This window comes from Cupressus sempervirens, chromosome 5, assembly GCF_028749045.1.
Source record: "Cupressus sempervirens isolate cs-2001-9-10 chromosome 5, ASM2874904v1, whole genome shotgun sequence".
Classification (NCBI taxonomy): domain Eukaryota; kingdom Viridiplantae; phylum Streptophyta; class Pinopsida; order Cupressales; family Cupressaceae; genus Cupressus; species Cupressus sempervirens.
This window is the reverse complement of record NC_143122.1, coordinates 569,923,776-569,948,039: the sequence shown is the minus strand read 5'-3', so window position 1 is coordinate 569,948,039 and position 24,264 is coordinate 569,923,776. Positions and strand designations below refer to the sequence as shown.

Below are 24,264 nucleotides of genomic sequence, written 5' to 3'. Positions count from 1 at the left end.
CATCAAATCCTATTAGAACTTTTCAAGGGCTGCAAGCAAGGCAATACATTAGAACAGATGAGTTCCCACGGTTGGGCCAGGTACTTTGTATCAGTAAATTAAATCTTAGCTTGGCAGATTTACTTTTAAATTGTAGTCAGGCAAAGTGCCAATCCTAAATTGTTCTATATTAACATACATAATTAATTAGATTTATTTCAATTTGATAGAGCCCTATCTCCTTTATTTACCAATAAATTGAATTGCCTTCTGATTATAATCTAGTCAAGTTTCGATTAGAGAGGAATAGAAACATCATTTGTGTTAGTATGGCTAGCATTTATAATAAAGTATTTTTTACAATTTCTGAAGCTACCAAATACTTGGGTACAAGAGATATTGTGAAGACAATCACATACTATCATGGATGTATTGGATGACATATACATAGCATAATCATTCATTTTAGTTTGTTACTTACAGAATGTGTACAATAGTCAACAAACAAAGCAAGTGGGTCAAAATCAAATGGAGTAAGCCCCAACAACTAATTTTTGCAACTAATCTCTTTCAATCGTACCATAATAGCTTACAATTTTTTTAGTATATGCTTTGAATCACCAATGCAATCTACTCACTCTATATCACTATGGGTTGTACCATCTCTATCTAATAAATTATGTGCCAAAAACATATCTTCTTTATTCTTTAATAATGTGTTTATATTTGTTTTTGTTGAAAAACAAAACAATAAATATGATTTACTACTTGTTTTATCAGCAACTGAACCTTGCCTTTTCGCATTCTACCTCTTCCTCCATAAAAAGCACACGGCCTCTTTTTATGCTTCTACTTAATCCTTAACCAATGCAAATGAGAAATTGAATGTATTTCCCTTTGACCTATACTTGTTTTCACTTTGACCTATACTTGTTTTCACTTTGATCTTATAAGCTTTCGGCAAGAACTTGCACAAGCAATATAACATTCTATTTAACTATCACATTCTATTTAATTGCCTATTATTTGACCTTCATGTACTTCACCAGTGAATGAAAAAAATAGACCTCTTCGGTGGACCTATTTTTTGCACACATATGCCATTGCTAGTGATAAAATGTGACGAGAAACACTCAGGAGATTGGATTGATAACACGTTCTATGTATATATCCTCCTTGGGCAGGGGTCGTGCTCGAAGGTCGCGCACAGAGGACAAGCATGAGCTCCGAGGGAAAAATACTACATAGAAACACCACCACTGTACCAGTATATGAGCTAAATCTCCATTAGCTGAGAATAACAGACTAAATCCAGGGTTTGCAGAGAAGAATGGAAGAGAATAATACGCTGAAGAGAATAAGGGAAGAAGATGAAGAGGATGACGAAGAGGAAGAAGAAGACAACACCTTAGGTCTGCAAGCATTCATGTGCTTCTCCTCACTGCAAACTGTTCTGTCAACGGAATTGTGCAGAGATGTCGGATCCTCGCAAGAAAATGGTCTCTACACGGAGACATCGACGCTCGTGTCCGCAGCCTTTTTAAAGCTCGTCCTCGTTGCGGCGGCCTCTCTGTACGGGCCTTCTTCCGCCCTTTTTGAGGAAGTGGAGGGGTTTAAAAGGGCGCAGCGCCATTGCTGGAAGCTGCCGCGGGGAGCGTCGGAATGGAACCGGATCAGCCGCGGTGCGGCCGTCCGTCTCGACTCCGCCGCCCGTGATGGGATATTCCGCCGTAAGTATAGTATGTCTTATGCATGCTTTATTTATGTGGTGGAGGAGCTCAGGCCCTTTATACAATCGGAGTGCAGCGTCTTTGCCCGGGCGCCGCACGAAGTGGAGCGTGCCGTGGCGCTGGTCATCTTTCGGCTTGCTCACGGCCTCAGTGCTAGACAGGTAGCAGAAAAGTATGATGTGGGAGCTTCTACCGTGGGAAAGTACACGCTTGTTGTTACTTCTGCGCTTGCTGATGCGAACAAGCTCTACTCAAGGTGCGTTTGAAATTCGGTGGATTTAAATTTGGGTTTTGTTCCTGATGCACAAGAATTTTCTGTTATTGAAGTTTCTTTGTGGTTAGATTTAAATTGAGTTTTGAAAAGAAACTTCTTTTTATCGTAAGAGTAGAATTGGGTGGCGATTTCCAGTTTCAAAAAAATGTGACTCCAATTTTCGTTTCCAATTCTTCTCTTTTTCAGGATTCGAGGTGAATTTCCAGTTTTAATTTATTTAGAGATACTCTTACTGTCCATGTTGGTGTGTAGAAGTGTATAATAGCATCATTTCAAAAAAAAAATCTATTCTGTGCTTCTGGGTTTGACTGTGTAAATAATTTTGAATCCAGAAGCACTAAATATACAACTGTGTAGATTGTGGAATTCTCTTAGAATTGATCAACATTTTTTATCACATTCCAAGATCATTTAGCAAAAGGACAAAATTTCATGTTTTTGGGGAGAGAGTGTCGAATTCAATTTCTGTGTCTTTCTGAGGCGAATCTGCCTTTTCCATTCTTTGGTGCGCGGGTGTGTTATATAGAATTGTTTTTCTTTGGTAACCTCTCTGCGTTAACATTGACAAAGTAAATGTAAATGGGCTTTCAAACACAAGATGCTTGGCCAAGTGAGAAAACCCAACTTCTTCGGATGTATCTGGATAAAATTCTATCAAGGTGCTCCGAAATTGCAGCCTTGTTTATCAATTGGTGCCTTCACTCTATCATAACCCCGTTTCTGCATCGGAATTCTTTTTTACGGCAGCTTCCATTTTTGCTGTCTGCATTTCCTCAATATGCTTTCTGAATAATCCACATTTTCCTTCAGCAGGGACTGCAGTATCCTCTTGTACATTCTCTAATTACAGTTGCCAGCTTTACTTAGAAATCCTTGGTGATGCAGGTGAATGCTCTTCATTTGCCAGTCTTTCCAACACCTCTCGGTTCCATCACAAACTGCACCATTTAAGAGTGAGTAGATTTCCCCAGCCTACAACTGCAAAGTGTGCCATTATAATGGGAATATTAGAGGTTGACATATTTCATCTTCCTTGCCATCTCAGCTGCTTCACAAATTCTGGAAAACCCAACTTGAATAAACTTGGATTACAGCATTGTACTTGCTCTGGGAATAACATCTTACCATTTACAGGCCTACCTCAAGTGTGTCGGCTCATAAATACTCCTAGAACTTCCTAAAAGAGAATTAATTTCTTGGCGTGCTTATTCTGACTGCCAACAAATGCTGACACAGACTACAAAATAGGAGAGCAGTTATCTTCATTTGTTTCAGTTTCATATTGTCTTTTATTATTATTAATTATATTTATTTATTAAAATATGGCACAATTTCAAAGAAGATAGTCGGAATGAGGATTATTGGCCAGCGACTTCTGTAGCCTTGTCCATGAGGATGAATCGAAGCTGATCTCCATCAAGAAGAGAAATTGATATATCTGTATTGGCGAGACAATCTATCTTAACGCTATGTTCCCCTTGTAGTGATTTTTTAAAATGTATATTTCAGGAGGATGCTATCAATTACATGGCTTAATTTATGAAACAGTTCAGCTGTAGCTCTTTAAAGATCCTCTCAGCATTTCCTGAATAACAACCTTGGAATGCCCTCCTACTAATAAGTTTTTTATCTTCAGCTTCTTAGGCTTCCTAAGCCCTCAATCAGACCCATATTTTTGTAAGGAAATTAAGCTAGAGGAACAACTTACTACACTAACCTTGAGAGGAGGTTTATGCAAAAACAAATCTTTACAACAGGTATAGAAGCTTAACAAAAATAAACATAAATAGGCATACACAGTGATTTACTTGGGGAACCCTTTTTGGGAGAAAAATCTCGCACTCCCAAAGTCAACCAATATAGTATGCAGAGATCAAGAATAAATTACAATATACTTGCATGGCAAGCTTCTCACAAGCATATTACTATTTAGAGATCTGAGATAACTCTAACACATAACCTCCATCTTGTGCACCTAATGTGAATGAGATGCAATAAATGAAATTGTCAAATAATATTACAAAACCATAGGCAAAAATCATCCAAAATGTGTTGGTCATCTTATCTCCAATCCAAGATGCCCTATGATGTGTTCAAACACACTTTAACATGTGTAACTCCCTTTTACAACTCAGTTATGTGTCTAATACATTTTTATATTTTCTATTTCAGGAGACTAAACTTTTGGAGGCCATAACTTTTGAATCAGGTGTCTTATTGATGAATCATTTGAAGTTTCAGAAACCTCGTGACGTGCTCTATCAAACTATAATTCGTTACACCAGTTACAAACACCTTTGGGCCATTTCGGAGACTCTAAGTTCGCTGAAAATTGTCTTTAAACCTAAGTTACCGATTCGGGTTTGGGGGATGGATTCAGGTAAAATGTGCATAATTGCTAAACTTAGTCATTTCATAGTATGAATATATATTGCTTGATCAATGCCAGCCGCTCATTATGTGTGTGTGTGTGTGTGTGTGTGTGTGTGTGTGTGTGTGTGTGTGCATAATTGCTAAACTTAGTCATTTCATAGTATGAATATATGTTGCTTGATCATTGATCAATGCCAAATGTCGAAGATAAACATCAAATACCCGCTCATTAATCTATGTTCATGATTGTAAATAAAATCATACATTGAATGACTAAATTACAAAATGAAATTTCAAAACATAGAGCAGTTCATCAAATAATAAAGTTTAAAACATAATGATAAATGATAGGTGTTTAATAGTTATCAATGATCGTAGTATCAAATGTCCTTCAAGGGTCAAATGGGTCATCAAAAAATGAGGGATCAATGGCCTCATCCCCGGCTACAACTATATCTAGATCCTCATCATTGGAACAAACAATCTCTGCAACCTTCTCTTAAAACTTGCAAAGTGGGCACACCAAAATGAGAGATTAGGTGAGTGAAATGTTTTTTATTAGGATCCTTTTTAAGGGTTACATAAAAATAAATTAAAAAAATATTATTTTAAGTTGTTTTATTTCATTTTTTGGACCCTACTATTGTAGGTCCTCCTAGGTTCGCTTGGGTTTGCGCCAGCACGGACCCAAATGGACCCACAGTCTGAAATCTGGACCTTGCCCGGACTCACAGTGAACCCAGATGCGAGTCCGGACCCGAACAAACTTGGACCCAAATCCGGGCAGTAGGGTCCAAACTCGGTAATGTAGCTTGAAACCTTTTGTTTGCAACTTATAAAACCAGAAACTTGAATATCTTCAAATCTAAACATGATCTTGCGACAAAACTAACAAGCATGCTTATCTAGCCCATTTGTAGCTTTAGGGAAGTTTTTGGACCAATCTATTCTCAAATGCAAACTTGCTTAAATAGTGACCTTATGTAATTGCAAGGTTCAAGCACCGTTTTCCCAAAAGTAAATTGCATCATTACTGGGCATCTTGAATAAAGGATAGACACTCATAACTCTAGAATGCCTTTAGCATCTCTAATCATGCAACCACTACCAACACAACTAGGATTCCCCCTAGATGTCTCATCAAACTAAAGTATGGTCTCATAATTCCTCTAAGAGGAGGGCTTTATTTTCTACCCAAACTCTATAATTATTTTCTACATGTTTTGCTTGCCTGATTATTGAGGATTCATTTTCATTATACAATATAAACATGGAGGTGATCTTTATACTATATAAATACGGAAAATGAGGCTAAACTACTTTTTGATTCTTTTAGATGCAAATTGAGAAAAATATCAGGTTTCAATTTTTTATTTAGAAATCAAGGACATTCTATGTTTTCTATTTTATCATATAGAGCTTCATAGAAGCAAGTTTTGTTCTTGGGAGTTTTTTAGCATCCCAAAAGATAAAGATATTTTCAATTTCTTGGGATACTAATGGCAAAAGGGGAAAACATAGAAATCCCTGAAATGCAGTGAAATTTAAAGAAGTTAGAGATATAGCTGACATTTGTTACATTTAAAGTCATTCTAATTACATGGAAAGGGAACATGAAAGGAAATAAGAGTTCACACCATGGAATTTTCTCATTAAATTTTAGAGTGCTGATTACATATGATTGTCACATAATGGTCTTTAACAATTGTTAATAAATAACTCTGCCAGAATGAAAGAAAGTTTTAGTTAAATATAATAGAACTTAGGTAAATATTACTGGCTAACCCGGCTATTCTCCTTAACCTAGGTTACCGATTTGCAGCTTCCTGGCCTGGATTCGGAAGCAGATTCGTTCTGATGCGGATGCAGATGCTGGTGTCCCGTGGATGCGCGGATGAAGTGCATCCTGGGCGCTTGGATGTTCTGTGGATGCGTAACTTGTGCGCAGGAAGTGCATCCTGGGAACCTGTGAGCTTCCACAAGCATCTGCAGGCCCAGCGTCAAAACCAACACTTTTTTGGATAAACAATAACTTAATAGGATAATGCCATGTACATTTTTTCTGCAGTGTAGAGTATGATTATCTAAGCTGTTGAAACTTGTAAACTTTAACTACTCAATCTAGCATCTGCTAATTCAGACTAGCCTGATGTAAACCAACTGCTTAGTTTCTGGAGCTTGTCAATTTTATTGCTCAACTTGGCAACTGTTTATATATAGACAAGGCTGATGTAAACAACAACCAGAATGAGTACAATATATGTTCTATTTAAGATGTTCTAGATAAGTTCTTCTAGGTAAGATCACATTCTGGAAAAAAAAGGCAAATAGTTTCGAGAGAATTCTAGTTTACCCTTTGCAAGTGTTTGCAGGAATTATACTCCACAAAGCAAGTTTTTGCAACATCTTTAATTGCACATCATTCTTGTATTGTCTTCACAATGCATGATCCATGGGTTTCATCTTCAGCACTTTTGGCTAGACCATTTCTATTGTGCAATTTGTCAATCTTATAAGTAAAAAACTTTTGCAATGTAGAGTCTGATGACCTAAGTTGTTGAACTTTTCAAGTTTGATCATCCAATCTAATAAGCCTATTGCAAACAGCTGCTTAGTTACTTGAGGTTCCAATTTTATTGCTCAACATGGCAATTATTTATGTGTAGACAAGACAGTTTGATATATACAATTTAATCATACTATCAAATGATTTAATTTTATATATTTTTTGCATTTCTTTGCATATATATATATATATATATATATATATATATATATAGTCGAATCCAAACGCATTCAAACCCCCCACCCCCCAAAAAACTTTGTTGCATTCGTGCAACCAATTCTTGTTTCCGCATCAGCATCTCATCCAAATCACAACTTAGTCCTTAACTAGTAAATTGAAAAAAAGACAAACTATAAATAAAATGGTAACTATAGTTGACAACAAATGTCTCTCTAACCTTTTCACTTCAAATATCTCTGACTTTGCTACAGTAGAAATGTTCACACTTGATATTTCAGGACAGCAGTGGCTTCTCTTAACAACATTTCATATTAATCTCTCTTATCAGCAATATTTCCTCTAAGGATGCTACAGAATACCTTACCGGTCAAGTCAAGACTCAAGAATGTGTACGTCACAATATGGACAGGATGTGACTAATTGTTAATCATAAGAAGATTGCCAATCACAAAAAGAATAATGTCAGAAGACAATAATTACGAGGACAATCTCAACATGTTTGGCATTACTGATAGCTGAACTGGAACAGTGAAGATATGCAAACAATTACCTCAATTGCTAAACTACTTTACAAACAAAATAACAACAATATCCATTGATAATTAAAAATGCTATCAAATCAGTGGGTAGCTTAACTGCTAGACTATTTTACAAACCAAATATCAGCAACAATATCTTCAGATAAGTAGAAATCATAGATGCTAGCAAATCAGTGATTACCTTAATTGCTAAACTATTTTACAAACCAAATATTAACAACAATATCCATGGATAAGTAGAAATTATAGCAAGTCAGTAACAAAACAAGTGTCTGAGTTGCAACAATAATGACAAATGGAAGGATAGCATAATCATTTGACTGTTTGGTCTTGTCATGACTATGCTCGTGAATCATGAATACTGACAGCAGTCTTTCTTGTTATCAAATGCAACATACATTGCCCCTGATCACAGTAACAAGAGTCATGTTCCCTACTCACAAGGTCCTCAAAGTTCAAACCCTATTGTGCCATGTTCAGGACCACATTCATTTTTGAAATAATGTATCAATAATAGCCGTTGAAATTTGGCAAGAGAGCTAATTGCCATTCAATTATAAGTACAGCCAAGCTTCAGGACAGTGTATTAATTGGTGGAACTCTGAGATTTTCTTTTTTAATACTGCCTGTCATAGGCAAGGAGAGATTTGTGATATTTTGGGTATGAGATTGGGTACAGTACCTGGGGAATATCTGGGCATCCCCTTGTTTGGAGGTGCATGTAGGTCTGGAGTTTGGAAGGATTTGATTGATTGCTGCCTAAGAAGATTGGATGGATGGAAAAGCAAATGTCCTGTATTTTTTCAATAATGTGTTTAAGGATTTTAAAGAAGGTTACAAGATTTATAGGGTAAAAGATGAGGACATTTCTATGGGATGGTGCAAATGATGCGGACAAAATCCCTCTTTTGGCTTGGGACAAGTATGCAGAGCTAGGGACAAAGGTGTTGCTACATTGAGAGATTGGCAGATTATGAATGAAGCTTTGGGGCAAAACTAGTTTGGAGTATTTGTATGAATGCGGACCAATTGTGGGTCAAAAGGACGAAATCCCTCTTTTGGCTTGGGACAAGTATGCACAGCTAGGGACAAAGGTGTTGCTACATCTAGAGATTGGCAGACTATTAATGAGGCTTTAGGGGCAAAACTAGTTTGGAGTATTTGTGCGAATGTGGACCAATTGTGGGTCAAAAATATTTGGATTGTAATGATGACTGCAGTATTTTTACTATTAGACAACCCCCTCAAGGCTCAGCAATATGGAATTTCATTGTTATGTGTAGGCCGGTGATCACAGACCATATTACATGGCCAGCTTGGTAATGGATGTAGAGCTAAATTTTGGGATGACCCTTGGGAAGGATTCTCAGCTTTAAAGGAGAATGGAGCTTTGCATGATTTAAAACTTTTCTTTGCTAACAGATGTGGAGATAAAGTCCGGGACTACATGGAACTTCGACAGGTGCTTTCAATGCACGAATGGTGTTGGAAATCCTTCGAAAATGAAGATCTATGATTTTTTTTGCAGAATCCAATGGGGGACATTTTTAATTGTAAGAAGATCCTTTTTATATGGAAGGAGCACAAGGTTGTATGGTGCGACTCTTCTAATGGTATTTATTCTGTCAAAAGATAGGATATCAACATCTCAATGGTTAGGAAGGGGAATAACAGTGGCCATCAAAACTTTGTTGGGGTAAAAAGTGTTTACCAAAGGCAGGAGCCTTTGCATGGCTGGCCATATAAAGCAGGATTCTTATAGGGGAACGAAGGAAGAGATTTGGTTTATAGGTCCTTCAAGATGTGTGATGTGCGAGGCAGCTGGAGAAACAATTGACCACCTACTCATTGCAATGATCCCTAGAGTGGCAGGGTCCTCTTAACTCTTCGTTGAGAAAGGTGTTTGAAAGCTGGCCAATTTCTAGTAAGATCTCTACTCTTTCTAGTTTATGGATAGCAAGTCCATTGTTAGTCATATGGGAGATAAGGAAGGAGTGGAATGAGCTGATCTTTATGAACAAATATGATTCCAAGGAAAGGTTAATTAACATAGCTAATCTCACAATTAAAGAGGTTGTTGGAGCTTCAACCTCTAAGCTGTATAGGTCATGAGTGCCGTTTACAAGGGAAGATAAAAGGATTCAAATTTTTTGGTCAGCTATCAAAATCAAACCTGTTGGGGGGCCTGACTGGGTGAGTCTAATATTATCAGACACTAAGGATGTGATATGGGATAGACCGGAAGAAGGTTGGATTAAAATAAGTTTTCTCAATCCTCCAAAGTTTTCATGACCTTTTCACCTATGACGACGAAGGGAATTTAATAAAAAGGGAATGCTTTTGTGTTGGGAATGATAAACTAGAATAATTTGTTGCTTGGGATGCCAAGGCATTGATTGTTGGCAGTTCTTATGTTCATGGGAAGAGGTAGAAGGCTGCAGATGGCTTTAAATTGGCATAAGGCCTTTGGTGTTTTTTTGAGGTGAGCAAGACGAGCAGAGAATAAGGTAACCGAGGAGGCTACTTTTAGCTTGTATACAGAGCTCCAACAGCAAGGATTTTTCCGCCTGTTGCAGTTCAACGCATTAAAAAGAATGCTGAAAGGCAAGAGAGATGATATTGTTTTGACTAATTATCTGTTGAGTAAGCTCTTTATGGAAGCCAAACATTGGTTTCGGCTGACTATGGACATTATCTCTTTAACTCTGGTGTAGGAATTGGAGATAGCTCAGGAGGTGGAAACCATTTAGTGGGTGATGAGATCACTCGTTGATGAGGACATGTTAATTGGGCTAGATTCGGCCTTTGAATGGGTGGCACCGGGGGTGGGTTTTGATGTTTTAGAGGGTATCAAGGATCTGGAGGAAGTGGGGGAAGAGTGAATAGTCCCTTTTGTGCTTTGGCCAAGGAGGCGGATGGAAACTGTTATTCAATGCAGATCCTCACAGCTTGGGAGGAACTGAAACTAGCATTATAGAGGTTGCGTAACCACAACCAACGATGCACCGATGATGCTGAACAAAGAGAGTGGCAAGCAAAGGTGAAGGTTGTAAATAGGAAAAATGTTAAGTGTAGTTGTAATATACAGCCTTTTGTTGCTCTGTTACATAGTCTAGTTGCATGATGCAATAAAAAAACTAGTGATATTGTAAGGCTTCTTAGTAGGTGGTGTGTTTCCGGTTATTTTTGAATTTTGTTCTGTAAAGGGAAAGGCTTAATGGCTTTGCAAATTTTGATCTGTAACATCAACGGGCTAGTGTAATTGTAAAGGTTATTAAATTTTTTGGGGATTGGGATGTTTATATATTTTGAGCATAGTTTGGGTAGGGAGTGATTGATTTGTTCAGTAGTGAGTGAAAATACAGTTTGCAGACATATAATATTATAAGGTGTAATTGAATCTCTTTAATATTAATAAGTTTATCATTATTACTAACAAAAAAATAAATAAATAAAATCCATGGATAATTAGAAATGCTATCAAATCAGTGACAACGCAAGCCTCTGAGATGCAACAATAATGACAAAGTCAAAGAATAGTATAATCATTTGACTGTGTTGTCTTGCGATGACTATGCTCATGAATCATGAATAAGGACAGCAGTCTTTGTTGTTATCAAAATGCAACATACATTGTCACTGGTGACAATAATATGAGTCATGTTCCCTAGTCACAAGGTTTTCATACCAAATTGTCCCATGTTCAGAACAACATTCATTTTTGAAATAATACATTAATAATAGCCCTTGAAGTTTGGCAAGAGATCTAACTGCTATTCAATAATGGCAGCTGGAAATTTTGAACTCCTGCTTACACAGTGCCAAGGTGTATAACCCATTAGTACAAGTTCTAGAGTAGTATGACCAAAAACTTGCAGGTCTGACTCTTATATCGAATAAAGATGAATTTACTGTGATTTTACCAGTGACATATTGCTCATAATTTGTAATTGATATTTGTGAACATTTTGATCAAAGCTGTATTGAAAAAGTTGTGATATTTTGAAGAAAAGTTTGGGTGCCTTGCTGAGAAAAAAGATATCAGAATGTATTTTGATATCATAAAGATATCTGCTTCTATTATATAGGCATATAGTTTGATCTTTATTTTCAAAATCTAAATAGAGATTGAGAATGACAATCATCATTATAATATTTTTTTTGATCTGTAATTCATGTATTTTCCATTGATAATAAAAGATAGTTCAGTAAACAGGACCAGTGATTTCATCATCTACCCATGAAAGATCCATACAAACTTCACTTCGGACATATAAGGCCCTATCCTTATATATCAAAATGTGCCTTTTAAGTCTTAACAGACAAAACAGCATCACCATAGCAAAATTTGGAGTTGTAAACAAAATGGCTAAAATCCCTTCTTGTGACCAACATAGCAAATGTTACATCCCAACCTTTTAGACTGTAATTATACTATTAACAGTAAAATGCACAAAGGAATACAGATCAGACTTCTTTCCCTTGCCTGGTGGGCCATTCTATCAGAAGTCTTGAACCTGGAAGTCGGTCTTGCCTTGCTTTATCTCCAGCTTCACTCTATTTAGTGCATGTTCCATTTCCTTAGGCTCTAGATACTTGAGCCTAGAAAACCTCCCTAGATGGGCTTCTTCATGGCGAGCTCTGCGGTTTTTGAGCACACCACACACCAGAAAGTGTTGCATTGTGGGTCCAGCACCTGCCACCATCCTCCAATCACCTTTAAGCACTTGCAATTCTACACCTGGCTCCAGCATTGCTTTGATCACCAGGAGGCCACCAAACCATTCTGATTTTACATACTCCTCCATTACATGATCCACCTCTGCCATTGAACCAAGATCCAATGCCCAAACCAAAAATGCCGAGGCAATGTTAGTATTGGAGCGGAATCTGTGCTCTGTCTTCACGAAAGCCTCTCCCAAAATGACATCAATAATCTGCCAGAATTTAGGGTCATAAAATCTGAAAATGTTCTTCACCAATTTCGGCTTGAGCTTCCTCTATGAAACTCTGCTGCTGTTGGACACAAGCAAGTGTAAAATTTGTTTCCTTTCCCTCTGGTTCTGTGCTACCCAATTTTATACCATAAAATACTCTGCCTTCAAAAACAACCCATCGATATTGATCCTGCCTTCAAAGCATGTGAAAATTGTTAATGTTCAACCCAGAAATAATGGTAAACAACAATAAAGAATAGAAAAAAAGACAGAAGACATTTATGCTGGGTAAATCCTTCAGTTCGAAGAGAAAACCCAGCCATGCCAGAAAAAATATCATTTTATTGATAATAAAATGTTCAAGTAGAATGCTTTCACTTGATTCGTTTACAAGAATACACTAAGCAATCTCATATATAGATTGAAATGAGACTCTTCGTATTACACCCGAAGGTCTCTACAATTTCCAAATACAAGACTTCATATTTCCAAACGCATGCCTCTTTGCATGATACCTCTCTTCGTATAATATTATCTCAAATACGAATATCTTCTTTAGCTGAAGATGACCATAACAGTCATATTTCTATTTCATAATATAAGAGATAAAGATCTTTATTGCAGATACAATCCTCAAAATTCCCTCTTAGCAAGAGAGAGACCTTTAGTATGGCAATCAAACAGCTGCAACCAAACATGTCGATGATAAAATTTCATCACTTAAATTCTCATAAAAGCATGTTATCTGCACCCTCTCGCTGCTGCTTTTTTCAAAATCATAATTCATCATAGTAGCAATAAAAATTAACGTCATGGAGCCTCACACATGACTTCCACCATGCCTCATTGCAGAGGGTGGAAAGAGGGCTTTCACCTCAAGTTTCTCCTTGAGAAGAGTGTTCCACCATGCCTTATCGTAGAGGGTGGATCGAGGGTTTTCACCTCAGACTTATCTTTGAGAAGAATGCATTTCCCCCATGCCTCATCACAGAGGGTGGATCCACCATACCTACTCGAGAGGGTGGGATTTTACCTCGAACTTCTCTCACAAAGAAGAACTCATTAAGAAGGGGTTGCACCTCAAACTTCTCTCACAGAGAACTCATTAACAAGGGATTGCACCTAGAACTTCTCTCATAGAGAAGAACTCATAGTAAAGGATTGCACCTTGAACTTCTCTCATAGAAAATAACTCATTGCAAAGGATTACACCTTGAACTTCTCTCACAGAAAATAACTCATTAACAACATGCATAAGAATGACTGAGATTCTCTTTCAAGAGAGGCTCCCTCTCGGCAGGGACAACTTTGATCACCACAATAAGATAGCTGATGTAACCTCCTTATGAAGCCGAACATCTCCCTCTGAATATGTATCATCATGGCAACATCCTTATCTCATTGCTTCTTGTTGCATTCTGCAATCAAGAGAGATATTACCTACTCATTAAATCAACTATAGTATAGATCAATGTAAAAAACATACGCTAATCCTAGTGATGTAACAAGAATTTAAGATAAGAGTACTTATCTCTTTCCATGCGATAACCATAAAAATGAGAATTAACAACTGAAACAAACATCTAAGGCAAATAATTAACAGCAGAATAACCTTTCAGTTCAATTGTAGGCTCTTGCACGATGCCAAGTCAGTGTACGTACGTATAGAGCATATAATATATGACACTGAGAATCAATACGATAGACCTTTTAGACTCGCAAGTAATATGATACACAAAACAAATTACAATTTCATCTGCAAATCATTATGCATGCAAAATACACTGATCGTTTTTCAAAACACAATCTAAATACAATCTTGAATGTTGTTATGAGAAAAAATCTTCCACCTAATCAGGCTTGTTCTTATACCACTTGTCAATTCTTGCTGTGTGTGAGCGTAAGCGAGAAGAGTTCGGCCTATCTGAGAAACCAAAATGGCAATGCTCTTTCATTACATAATTTGCCATAACGTTGTTGCATGACCAAACCCAAGATTTACCAATCAAAGCAATAAAGCAAACAACTTGAGAGAACTCGGTAAAGTAGTTAGTAACTAAGGCAAATACGCCTGTAAGAGCTCCAGAAAATACAATGGCACAAAGACCTGGAAAACAGAAATCTGATCCTCTATAAACAGCAAGACATATAACATTACTCAATACTTTTGCATTAATTGCTGATGAATTACACATCATAATAAGCACATCTGATAAACACCCAGTAAACATCAAATGCTGATGTTACTAAAAATATTTAAACCACTCCGACAATCTTAGAACAATTTATTAAGAAATAAATGATCACCCCAGCAGTATTGTGTATGATTACAATCACTTCGTTTCAAAACAAATAGACACAGAAAGTAATTGCTTCAACAGCTAGAAGAAAATGCTCTCAGCACATGATCACAGTCAACACCAAATTAAAGGCAGTACTGCCATAGTAAGAATTCCCTAACTTAAGAATATCATTTAATCAAAAAAAAAAAAATGGTGAAAAAGAATCGTAGGTGTAATAATCTCTAACTCTCGAAAAGTGATCCTCAGAATTACAAGACACCAAGAAAACCGACACTACAACTACAACTCCTGAGTTGGGACACCCAATATCACTCTTGCAGAAAACAAATATGAGAGATCATTCCAACAACACTACAGAATGGCATCTCATGCTCATAGCGGTATATATATCTGAGAAAATACAAAATGAAATCTTTTATCAAATCTTCTCTGCTTGATGAACGATACTCGCACCCAGAATATTGCTCGATGCAAAAAATTATAAAGTAATCAAAACAATAAGAATTAACAAGTGTGTCAGAAGGTGAACGGACATCAAACCAATAACAACAATATTTCAAAGCTGATAGGATCTGTGATTACTAGCCTACAACTTACGATGAAATTCCATGATGCCGAACCTCTCAGAGGATGTTAAATTGTGAAGATACGTGTGTGCTCATTGCTATCCAAATATTTTTCTTATTAAATGTGAACCCACTTTTTCTCCTGGAGCTTATGCATAGTCCAAACTAGTTTTGCTCCCATGGCCTCATTTAGTAGTTTCCAATTCTGCAATCCTGCTGTCCCAGCTAATTTGGGCCCAATAGTGGTAATTTATCCTATTCTTGATTGCTATTCCAAAATAATTTTCTCATTATAGATTCGATGACTTTGTTAATTTTGTGAGGAAATTTTGAACATATCACGGAGTACAAGGGCATAGCTGATACTACTGATTTCAACATTAAAATTCTTCCAGCTAGAGTTAACCATCCACTCTTCCTTTTGTGTTCAAGACAAAATCTCTAATTTTTGCTAGTTGCTCATTTGGCGAGAAACTCTGCTACACTTAATCAAGACTGACTTCATAATTTTTGCTTCCTGCAAAGTTGACTCCCCCATTAACAAGTTATCATCAGAAAATTGAAGATGAGAGGTTGGAGGAACCCCTATTGCCACATTAATCACTTTCCACAGACCATTCACTTGCTGCTTTGAAAGTAACCTCCCCAATACTTCAGCCATACTAATAAAGACGAAATGGGATGTGCCACAAGATGTCCAAAGAAGCCTTGTGGGCCACCATCGAAATGAGACTTTTTATCCAAGAGATCCAATTTTGATAGAAACCAAAATGCTCTAAGACTTTTAGAAGATAGACACTATCCACCCTGTCATAGGCTTTTCTGATGTCTAGCTTGACAAACATCCTTGGAAGCCCACTCAACCCACCAGAATGAATAACTTTGTGAGCAATGATAATTCCTTCAACAATTGATCTCTTGGGGGCGAAACCACTTTGTTTATCCGATATAATAGAGCCCAGCATATGCTTCAGCAGACGGTTTGCAACAACCTTAGAGATTACCTTATAGATAGTTTTACATAAAGATATTAGTCTGCAGTCTTAAGAAGATTCAGTAACCTCTTTTTTAGGGATTAAGGCAATCATGGTTTTATTGAAATCCTTCAGAATAAAACCATCCCTCCGAAATTCCTCCACCACTTCCCATAGATCTTTTTTTACGAGACCCTAAAATGTTTTGAGAGAAGAAAGCCTGGAAGCCATTGGGCCCTGGGGCCTTATTCCTTTCCAAGGATACAGAGATTTGTTTTTACTTCTTGCAACGTCACTGTTCTGTTATCTACTTTTGAGATCAGTTTCGGGATACCCCAAAGCCTCCTTATAATCAACTACCTCTCCCTCATCCTCCACTGACCAAAGTGAGGAGAAAAAGGTAACAACTTCCCTGTTGATCCCATCAACCTCAAAAATCTGCTGTCCATTGAGGAGTTTAATTGAGGAAATCCTGTTAATTGATTGTTTAGCTTTAATTGAATTATCAAAAACCTTTGTATTGCAATCCCCTTCTTTCAGCCAATGCTCCCATGACTTTGTCTCCAGTATATCTCTTCCTTGGCTAGCAATCCTGAGCATTTGGCTTGCAAAACTCTTTCTTTTAGAAAGTCCACCTGATCTGTGCCTACTGAGGACTTTTCCATTGAAAACCTCCAACTGACCTTTGATCTCCTGTTTCTCAACATAAATGTCTTTCAAGTGCGTTTGGTTCCAAACCTCGAATTTAGCTTTAATAAACAAGACCTTTTTGAAGAAAATGTAACTTTTGTTGCCCTCCCAATGAAGAGCATTCGTCCACCAATCCTCCACAAGCTCCCGAAAACAATTCTCCCTCAAACCACATCTTTTCGAATTTGAAGGGACACCTCAAAGGAGCACCATCCATTTGCAAGACAAGGGATTCCGGGAAGTAGTTCAGTCCCGTAAATGGAAAATGGAAGATCATAAACAAAGGGAAGGGAAGCCCACATACCACTCAGGAAAAAATGATCAATTGTTCAATGATATTACAAAGGCCTTGCCTTCGATTGGTCTATCTAAAAGAACCATTGCGCCCTTTAATCTCCCACGAGTCATTTGAAATTACAAAATCCTGAAAATCTTTCTGCATACTGGCCATGATACATCTGCTGCCTCGCTTATCAGCTATTTCCAGTGTTGCATTAAAGTCCCCTCCCACAGTAAAGGCCTGCTGCTTCCATGCCTGGAAAACTTCTAAAATGTGTGCCCAAACTTTTTTCTAATCTGGAAAGCTTATAGGACCATACACAGTGATCAGGAAGACACTATGCTGGAGATACATCAGCTTGAGCTTCACTAACTGCCAAGATTTGTCTTAATCAACTAATACAATATCATCCGAACAGGGATTCCAGAGAATGGCCAAACCACCAGAAGCCCCAGAGGAGCTAACAAAAAAACCATCCCAAAACCTACCAACACCAAATAATTTTCTGGCTTCATCTTGACACAACTTTGTTTCTCGCAAGAAAATCAGATGTGGTCTTGTTTGATCAAAGAAACTTTTGATCGAACGACGTTTGTCAGGGGCCTTGCAGCCCCTGATATTCCATGTAAGGATCTTCGTGGCTGCCAACGAGGGAATGTTCTCTTCTGTATCTCAATTTGCTCTAGCCCCTCTTGTTGCCAGTAATTGTAATAATATTTGTTAATAGGTAAAATCATAATTCTTCATAATGAAATAAAATAAAGATTGTTTTCAGTTTCTATAAGAACGTAAAAAGCAAGAAAAGGAAAAAAAGATTCTCCTCAAGTTCTAATTGAAAAATGAAAATTACAATTAACCTCACTTATAATGATCTTAATAGGATCATTATAATATTTGTTAATATGTAAATCTTCAATAAGGCAAGAGCCTACAACTGGTAACTTGTGAACCTCTCATCTAGGTCTTGAGTTTGAGTCTACTCCAGTGTAACACATAATAATAATTAATCTCAACAAATAATAATAATTAATCTAGGCTTCGGCCCATTACCTACAGAAAAAGAATGTAAATCTTCAATTCAAATCTTTTTAAAAAAAATTTCAGTTTCTTTTTTCCTAATAGAAATTGGGATGTCATTATGGATTATTTATTATAAACTGAGGCAAATCTTACTTCACAATTGCAAAATATTCAAATACAAGGTGAGATGAATATGAATATTTTTTTCTGTCTTAACTAAATCTTCATTTTAAACATTTCTTATTAGAAAAGTGTCTCCATTTTCATTACTTTTAACATAGAACTCAAAAGTGTTCTTAATTATTATTTAAATTCGGAGTCAAATATCTTTTGGAAGTACTTTATAGATTATACAGAAACTAAGGTGAACATAATTTGTCATTAGTTTAAGACATATTTTGGGTCATATTTTTGTGTTACATTAATTTCATAGAAAACTCTTAATTTAAAGGATTAATAGGAACTGAAGCAAACTTCAATTTTTGATTACAAAAATAAAAATAAAAATGAAGACAATTCTTTTATTACAATCAGTAAAATGTTTGAGAAGTTTTTTTATTTCAAGTAGAAAAATAGGCAAATCCTGTTTTACTGGAAATTGGGCCAAATTTATGTTAAAATTTTTTCTAGAATACAATTGAGGTGAAAATTTATGTTAAAAAATTTGATAGAAAATGAGACAAATCGTACTTCACAATTGCAAAATATTCAAATACAAGCTGCAATGAATATAATTTTTTTTTCCATCTTAATTAAATCTTCATTTTAAACATTTCTTATTAGAAAAGTGTCTCCATCTTCATTAGAACTCAAAAGTGTTCTTAATTATTATTTAAATTCAGAGGCAAATATCTTTTGGAAGTAATTTATAGATTATACAGAAACTAAGGTGAACATAATTTGTCATAAGTTTAAGACATATTTTGGGTGATATTTTTGTGTTCATTAACTTCATAGAAAACTCTTAATTTAAAGGATTAATAGGAACTGAAGCAAACTTCAATTTTTGATTTCAAAAATTAAAATCAAAATGAAGACAATTTTTTTATCACAATCAGTAAAATGTTTGAGAAAAATCATGAATTTGTAAATACCAGTCGCCTAAATTATCCTTTCAACTCCAGGTATGTGGCCATTCCAACGGGAGACCGACTGGCTCGGATTATAACGGGATTTGAACACCTGACTAACCTTCCCAACTTCTGTGGAGCCCTGGATGGTACTTACCTTAAGCTCTACTTCAAGCCTGCCCGTCATTACTACTCTTCCTCTTCATATTCTGCCCCTTCATACAAATTCCACTCGGTACTCCTTCAGGCTGTCTGTGACACTGACAGGGTTTTCTGGCATGTCTCCTGTGGTGGTGGTGATGGGGATGGGAGCCTACATCAGAAAATCCGCGATGGCATTGCCCTGCAGGAGCCGATAGTGCCTGTTGGTGGCACTGGGGTGCCAGTCAAACCCTTTGTTGTTGCCTGGAAGGGTTATCCTATTGAATCTTTCTGTATGACACCCTTTGGGGCTGGAGATGGGCTGAGGAGGGCCTTTGATGAGCAGCTGCTAAAGGGCTTTTTATGTGTTCAGGAGGCATTTAAGCTATTGAAGACAAGGTGGAAAATTTTGAGGTGTATGAATGTGCATTTGATTCATGCATCTCAGCTTGCAGTAGCTTGTTGTGTTCTGCATAACATTTGCCAGCTTTGGGGGGAACCTGATCCAGAAGAGCTGCAGGGTGAGAATTATAGTGGTGGCAGTAGATTGATACCTGGTTTTCAGCGAACTGATGAGCAGTCCAGGATCACAGGTGAAGAAATCAGGGAAGCTCTTTTCAGGGATTGGGTGAGGAGAAACTTGGAAGAATGTTCTCCAAGGCTCCCAGAACAGAATTAGTTACACATTTTCAATATTCTGTTTATGGAGTTATCTTTTTGGGATGTAATGGTTGAAAAAAATCTGCTGTATGTTTTTCACTGCTTCTTGTTCTCTTAATCTTTTAAATGTCTATTTGGAAATACCGATCCTTACCGGCAGGAGATGATTTGCTTGCAGTTAAGCTGAAAAAGTGATCAGAATCTTCGGTATCCATTTTCAGTATTACTTGTATCTGTATAAGGGTTCATTTTTCCAGCTTGTTAAACCAAAACAAATGGTTGCAACTGTAGTTTTATATTCATGCTGATTCTTGTTGCATGTTTCTCTTTAGCCTGCTCCAAGTTTATCAAATGCGAAGATAAACTGCATGCACAGAGCACACTGTTTGCAGGCAATAAAGCCATTTAATAGAGAGAAACATGGCTGGCAGCCGTCAGAAAGACAGAACAGAAGCGCTTAAAACACCTCAAAATCTACTTAAATAGAACTCATTTTGCTTTATGTAAAATATTCTATAAAAATTGTTGTAATTCAATTTAATACCACTTTATGATAATATGGAAGCCACTTCTTCACTAACTTTGGGTTATTTGATACCAGTTCATATGTGGAAATAAATTTGATTGTCTGCAGGAATTCACTTTTCCATTAATAGTTATTATTTGTAAGTATTTAGAGAAATTATCTTTCAATTAAAAGTGAGTTGTACCTTATATTAGGCTACATCTAGAATTGCTCATCAGCCATGTCCGAGGGAATTTGACACATTTATGGATGCTTTCCTAGAGTTAATTTAATCATAATGTAACCTACCATATGTAGCTGTTTGGTACAGATTAGTCCATTAGTTTTAACTTTATGATATCCACTTGGTATCAGTATAACTTCTATTTGTACCAGAATGTCTGTCATCCTCATCCAAGTAATTTTGCTAGTGATTGTACCAAACTTCGAAGATGGCATTTAGAGACCAAATTGTTCTAAAGCCAAATACTAAATAAAAGCTTGAATTACTGTAATAATAGACCTCCAAATCCAAGGGCAGAATTTACTTTGAGGGAAGACTGGTGATACACAGCACATAACCAATTTAGTTAAAAACAGTTAAACTTCATTTCAAGGAAATCCTAACAAAATTGTCATGTCTTATGTGAATTTTATTTATTGGAATGATTCAACTATGTTTAAGAATATGTAAGATTCCACTTGGATGAGCATTTTAAAGTTACAAACCTTTTTTAATATGTTTTTGAAACTTAATGTTAGGATCCATGCTTATAATGATCGAAATAAGTGAGATGATAACACTAGCATGCAGAATACGAATATGGCACAATAGATGTTTGTGAGCCGGTATCCCAAATAAGTAATAACCAATCTATTTAGAAATAGTGTAATACCTAGGCTACTTAACACGGTAATTGTCCCCACTTTTGACTGAAGTAGCTTAGAGGGTCTACTACTGCCACAACTGTATTCATTGGTATTTCGACATCTGCCCACTTTTCCTTGTTCCTGGGACTCTACTGCCACTAATCAATGATGTCCTTGTAACTTGGATCTTGAGCTTCACCATTCACCACAATAAGGGAGTCAACATCAAAGTTGTACCCCCATTTTTCAACTATTCAAACCATCCATTCCCCAAGGCTACTTAACACGGTAATTGTCCCCACTTTTGACTGAAGTAGCTTAGAGGGTCTACTACTGCCACAACTGTATTCATTGGTATTACGACATCTGCCCACTTTTCCTTGTTCCTGGGACTCTACTGCCACTAATCAATGATGTCCTTGTAACTTGGATCTTGAGCTTCACCATTCACCACAATAAGGGAGTCAACATCAAAGTTGTACCCCCATTTTTCAACTATTCAAACCATCCATTCCCCAAGGAGTATGCGAAAGGCACTTGTTCACACTTTTCTAATCGCAAATAGCAACCCTCAGCACAAAATCATTCAACATTAAAGGCACACAGAGAAAAGTGATCAAGACAGAGAGAAGCAATTTGTTATAACTTCAGCAAGGTTTTTTATGAGTATGCATACTATCTAAATCAAGGCTTAAAAATTTAGAGAGGAAGATTTTGTGTTAATGGTTTTAAATGTGATAGGAGTGCTGTTGCATGACCCAGCCTTTGGGTGCTGAAGAACATTGCTGCGAAGCAATTGATCACTGTTGTCACAACTTTGCTTAGAGAAAATGGAGAAGCAATAAAAATGCCAGAGGTTTGTGAAAGGCATGAGTCAGTATTAAATGAAATTGCCCCTTGCACTTACTAATTTAAGTAGTTCACGGGTCTGAACCTATAACTTAGTATAATTGCCCCTTTCAACATCAACTCAAAAGGGTCAAGAATCCAAATATCATGTCAAAAAAGAACAGTCTTCCCATTTCCCACCTTCCATCTGACCCCTTTATTTATAATCTGCTTTTTTTTTGTGCATGTTTCTAAATCATTGAACCCCCTTGTAAAGTCTCATTGTTAAGGAAGAGTTTAAGATCTTGATTCTCCTTATTGTATTTATCATTCCAAATGTCTCGCCATTCTCCTTCCTCTTTATGCCATCTCCAAATCAGCTTGGCAAGCAAATAATCATTCATAGAGGCAACTCTTCTAAGAGCAAGGCCACCTTTATTGAAAGGCATGCAAACTTTCTCCCATGCAATCAAAGCCAATCTTTTCTTTTTTTCCATACTTGTCCATAAGAAAAGTTTTCAAATTTTCTCAATTGCCAAAGCAAACTTTTTAGGGATCTTAAAAACACTCAAAGCATACAATGAAACATTCTGTAAGGTGGGTTTGAGAACAATAACCTTACGAACCTGGCTAAGGAGGGACCTTTTCCACCTAGCTAACTTTGAATGGATTTTATCAATCAGTTAACTCTAAAAAATCTTAGGTGGGTCTAGACAAAGGGGTAAACCAAGATAAGAGCCCGATAAGGTACCAATCTTACAACCAATGATTCTTTTAATTATATTCTGCCTATTATCATTAACATTGATGAAATATATCACACTTTTGTTCCAGTTGATAATTTGTCCAGAAGCTTGCCCATAATCCTCAAGAGCTTTATTGATATTTCTTGCATTCCTAACAGAAGCTTCTCCCATCACAATAGAGTCATCCACAAATTGCTGATGAGAACAAGTCAGTTTTTTAGATGAAGAATTGAGCTCAACAAAATCCCCCACAGATACCATTTTCTCCACAAATCTACCTAAGCATTTAGCCATGAGAATGAAGAGGATAGGCAAAAGCGGATCCGCTTGCCTCAAACCACGAGAAGCTCAGAAAAAAGGAGTTGGAGAGCCATTAACAAGAATAGAGAAGGTGGTAGAGGAAAGTAGCATAAGAACTAGCTCCTTGAATCTCTTATTAAAACCAAAAGCTTCCAACCCTCTTTGTAAAAAAACCCAATCCACCCTATCATAAGCTTTAGATAAAGCAAGTTTAAGAAGGAACCCCTCTCTCTTGGACATGGTGAGGGAATAAATATTCTCATGCATCGAGATGATAGAATCCAAAATCTACCTGTCAGGAACAAACCCATTCTGTTGTTTGTAAATCAGTTTAGGGAGAAAAGATAAAATTCTGAGTGGTAACACTTTAGATATAAATTTATAAAAAGAGTTACAAACACTGATTGGCCTAAACTGATCCATGCAATTAGCACCAGGTTTTTTAGGAATTAAAGCAAGGAAAATACCATTTAGCGCTTTGAGAATTTTCCTTGATCCAAAAAACTCCTTAACCCCATTACAAACATCTTGAATGATACACCAATACTTGTGGAAAAAAAGGAAAAGGGAGCCCCTCTGGCCCTGGTGCCTTGTCTCCATCAAAGGAGAAGACAACCTTGGTAATTTCATCATTAGATGGAATAACAGTGAGGAATTTATTCTGATCCTTTGAAATACGTCTTGGGATACAATCAAAAAACATTTTCTGCTTATCCTTATCTAGATTGGGATC

At 36.8% G+C, this 24,264-nt stretch overlaps 1 protein-coding gene across 1 annotated transcript; it reads left to right on the top strand.

The window, feature by feature from the left end:
- Positions 1-1,122: 1,122 nt before the first annotated feature.
- LOC149557209 (protein ANTAGONIST OF LIKE HETEROCHROMATIN PROTEIN 1-like) lies at positions 1,123-20,862 on the top strand. The gene is made up of 2 exons (XM_089831927.1): positions 1,123-1,965; positions 19,536-20,862. Exons 1-2 carry the CDS (start codon positions 1,310-1,312, stop codon positions 20,299-20,301), a joined length of 1,422 nt encoding a protein of 473 aa, XP_089688053.1. The 5' UTR covers positions 1,123-1,309; the 3' UTR covers positions 20,302-20,862.
- Positions 20,863-24,264: the final 3,402 nt, after the last annotated feature.

Bases quoted from the DNA above. Each gene is read 5' to 3' on its own strand.
- LOC149557209 (XM_089831927.1), top strand. From the start codon at position 1,310: ATGGAAGAGAATAATACGCTGAAGAGAATAAGGGAAGAAGATGAAGAG. The intron at 1,966-19,535 runs GTGCGTTTGAAA...TTTCAACTCCAG, and splicing joins GCGAACAAGCTCTACTCAAG to GTATGTGGCCATTCCAACGG.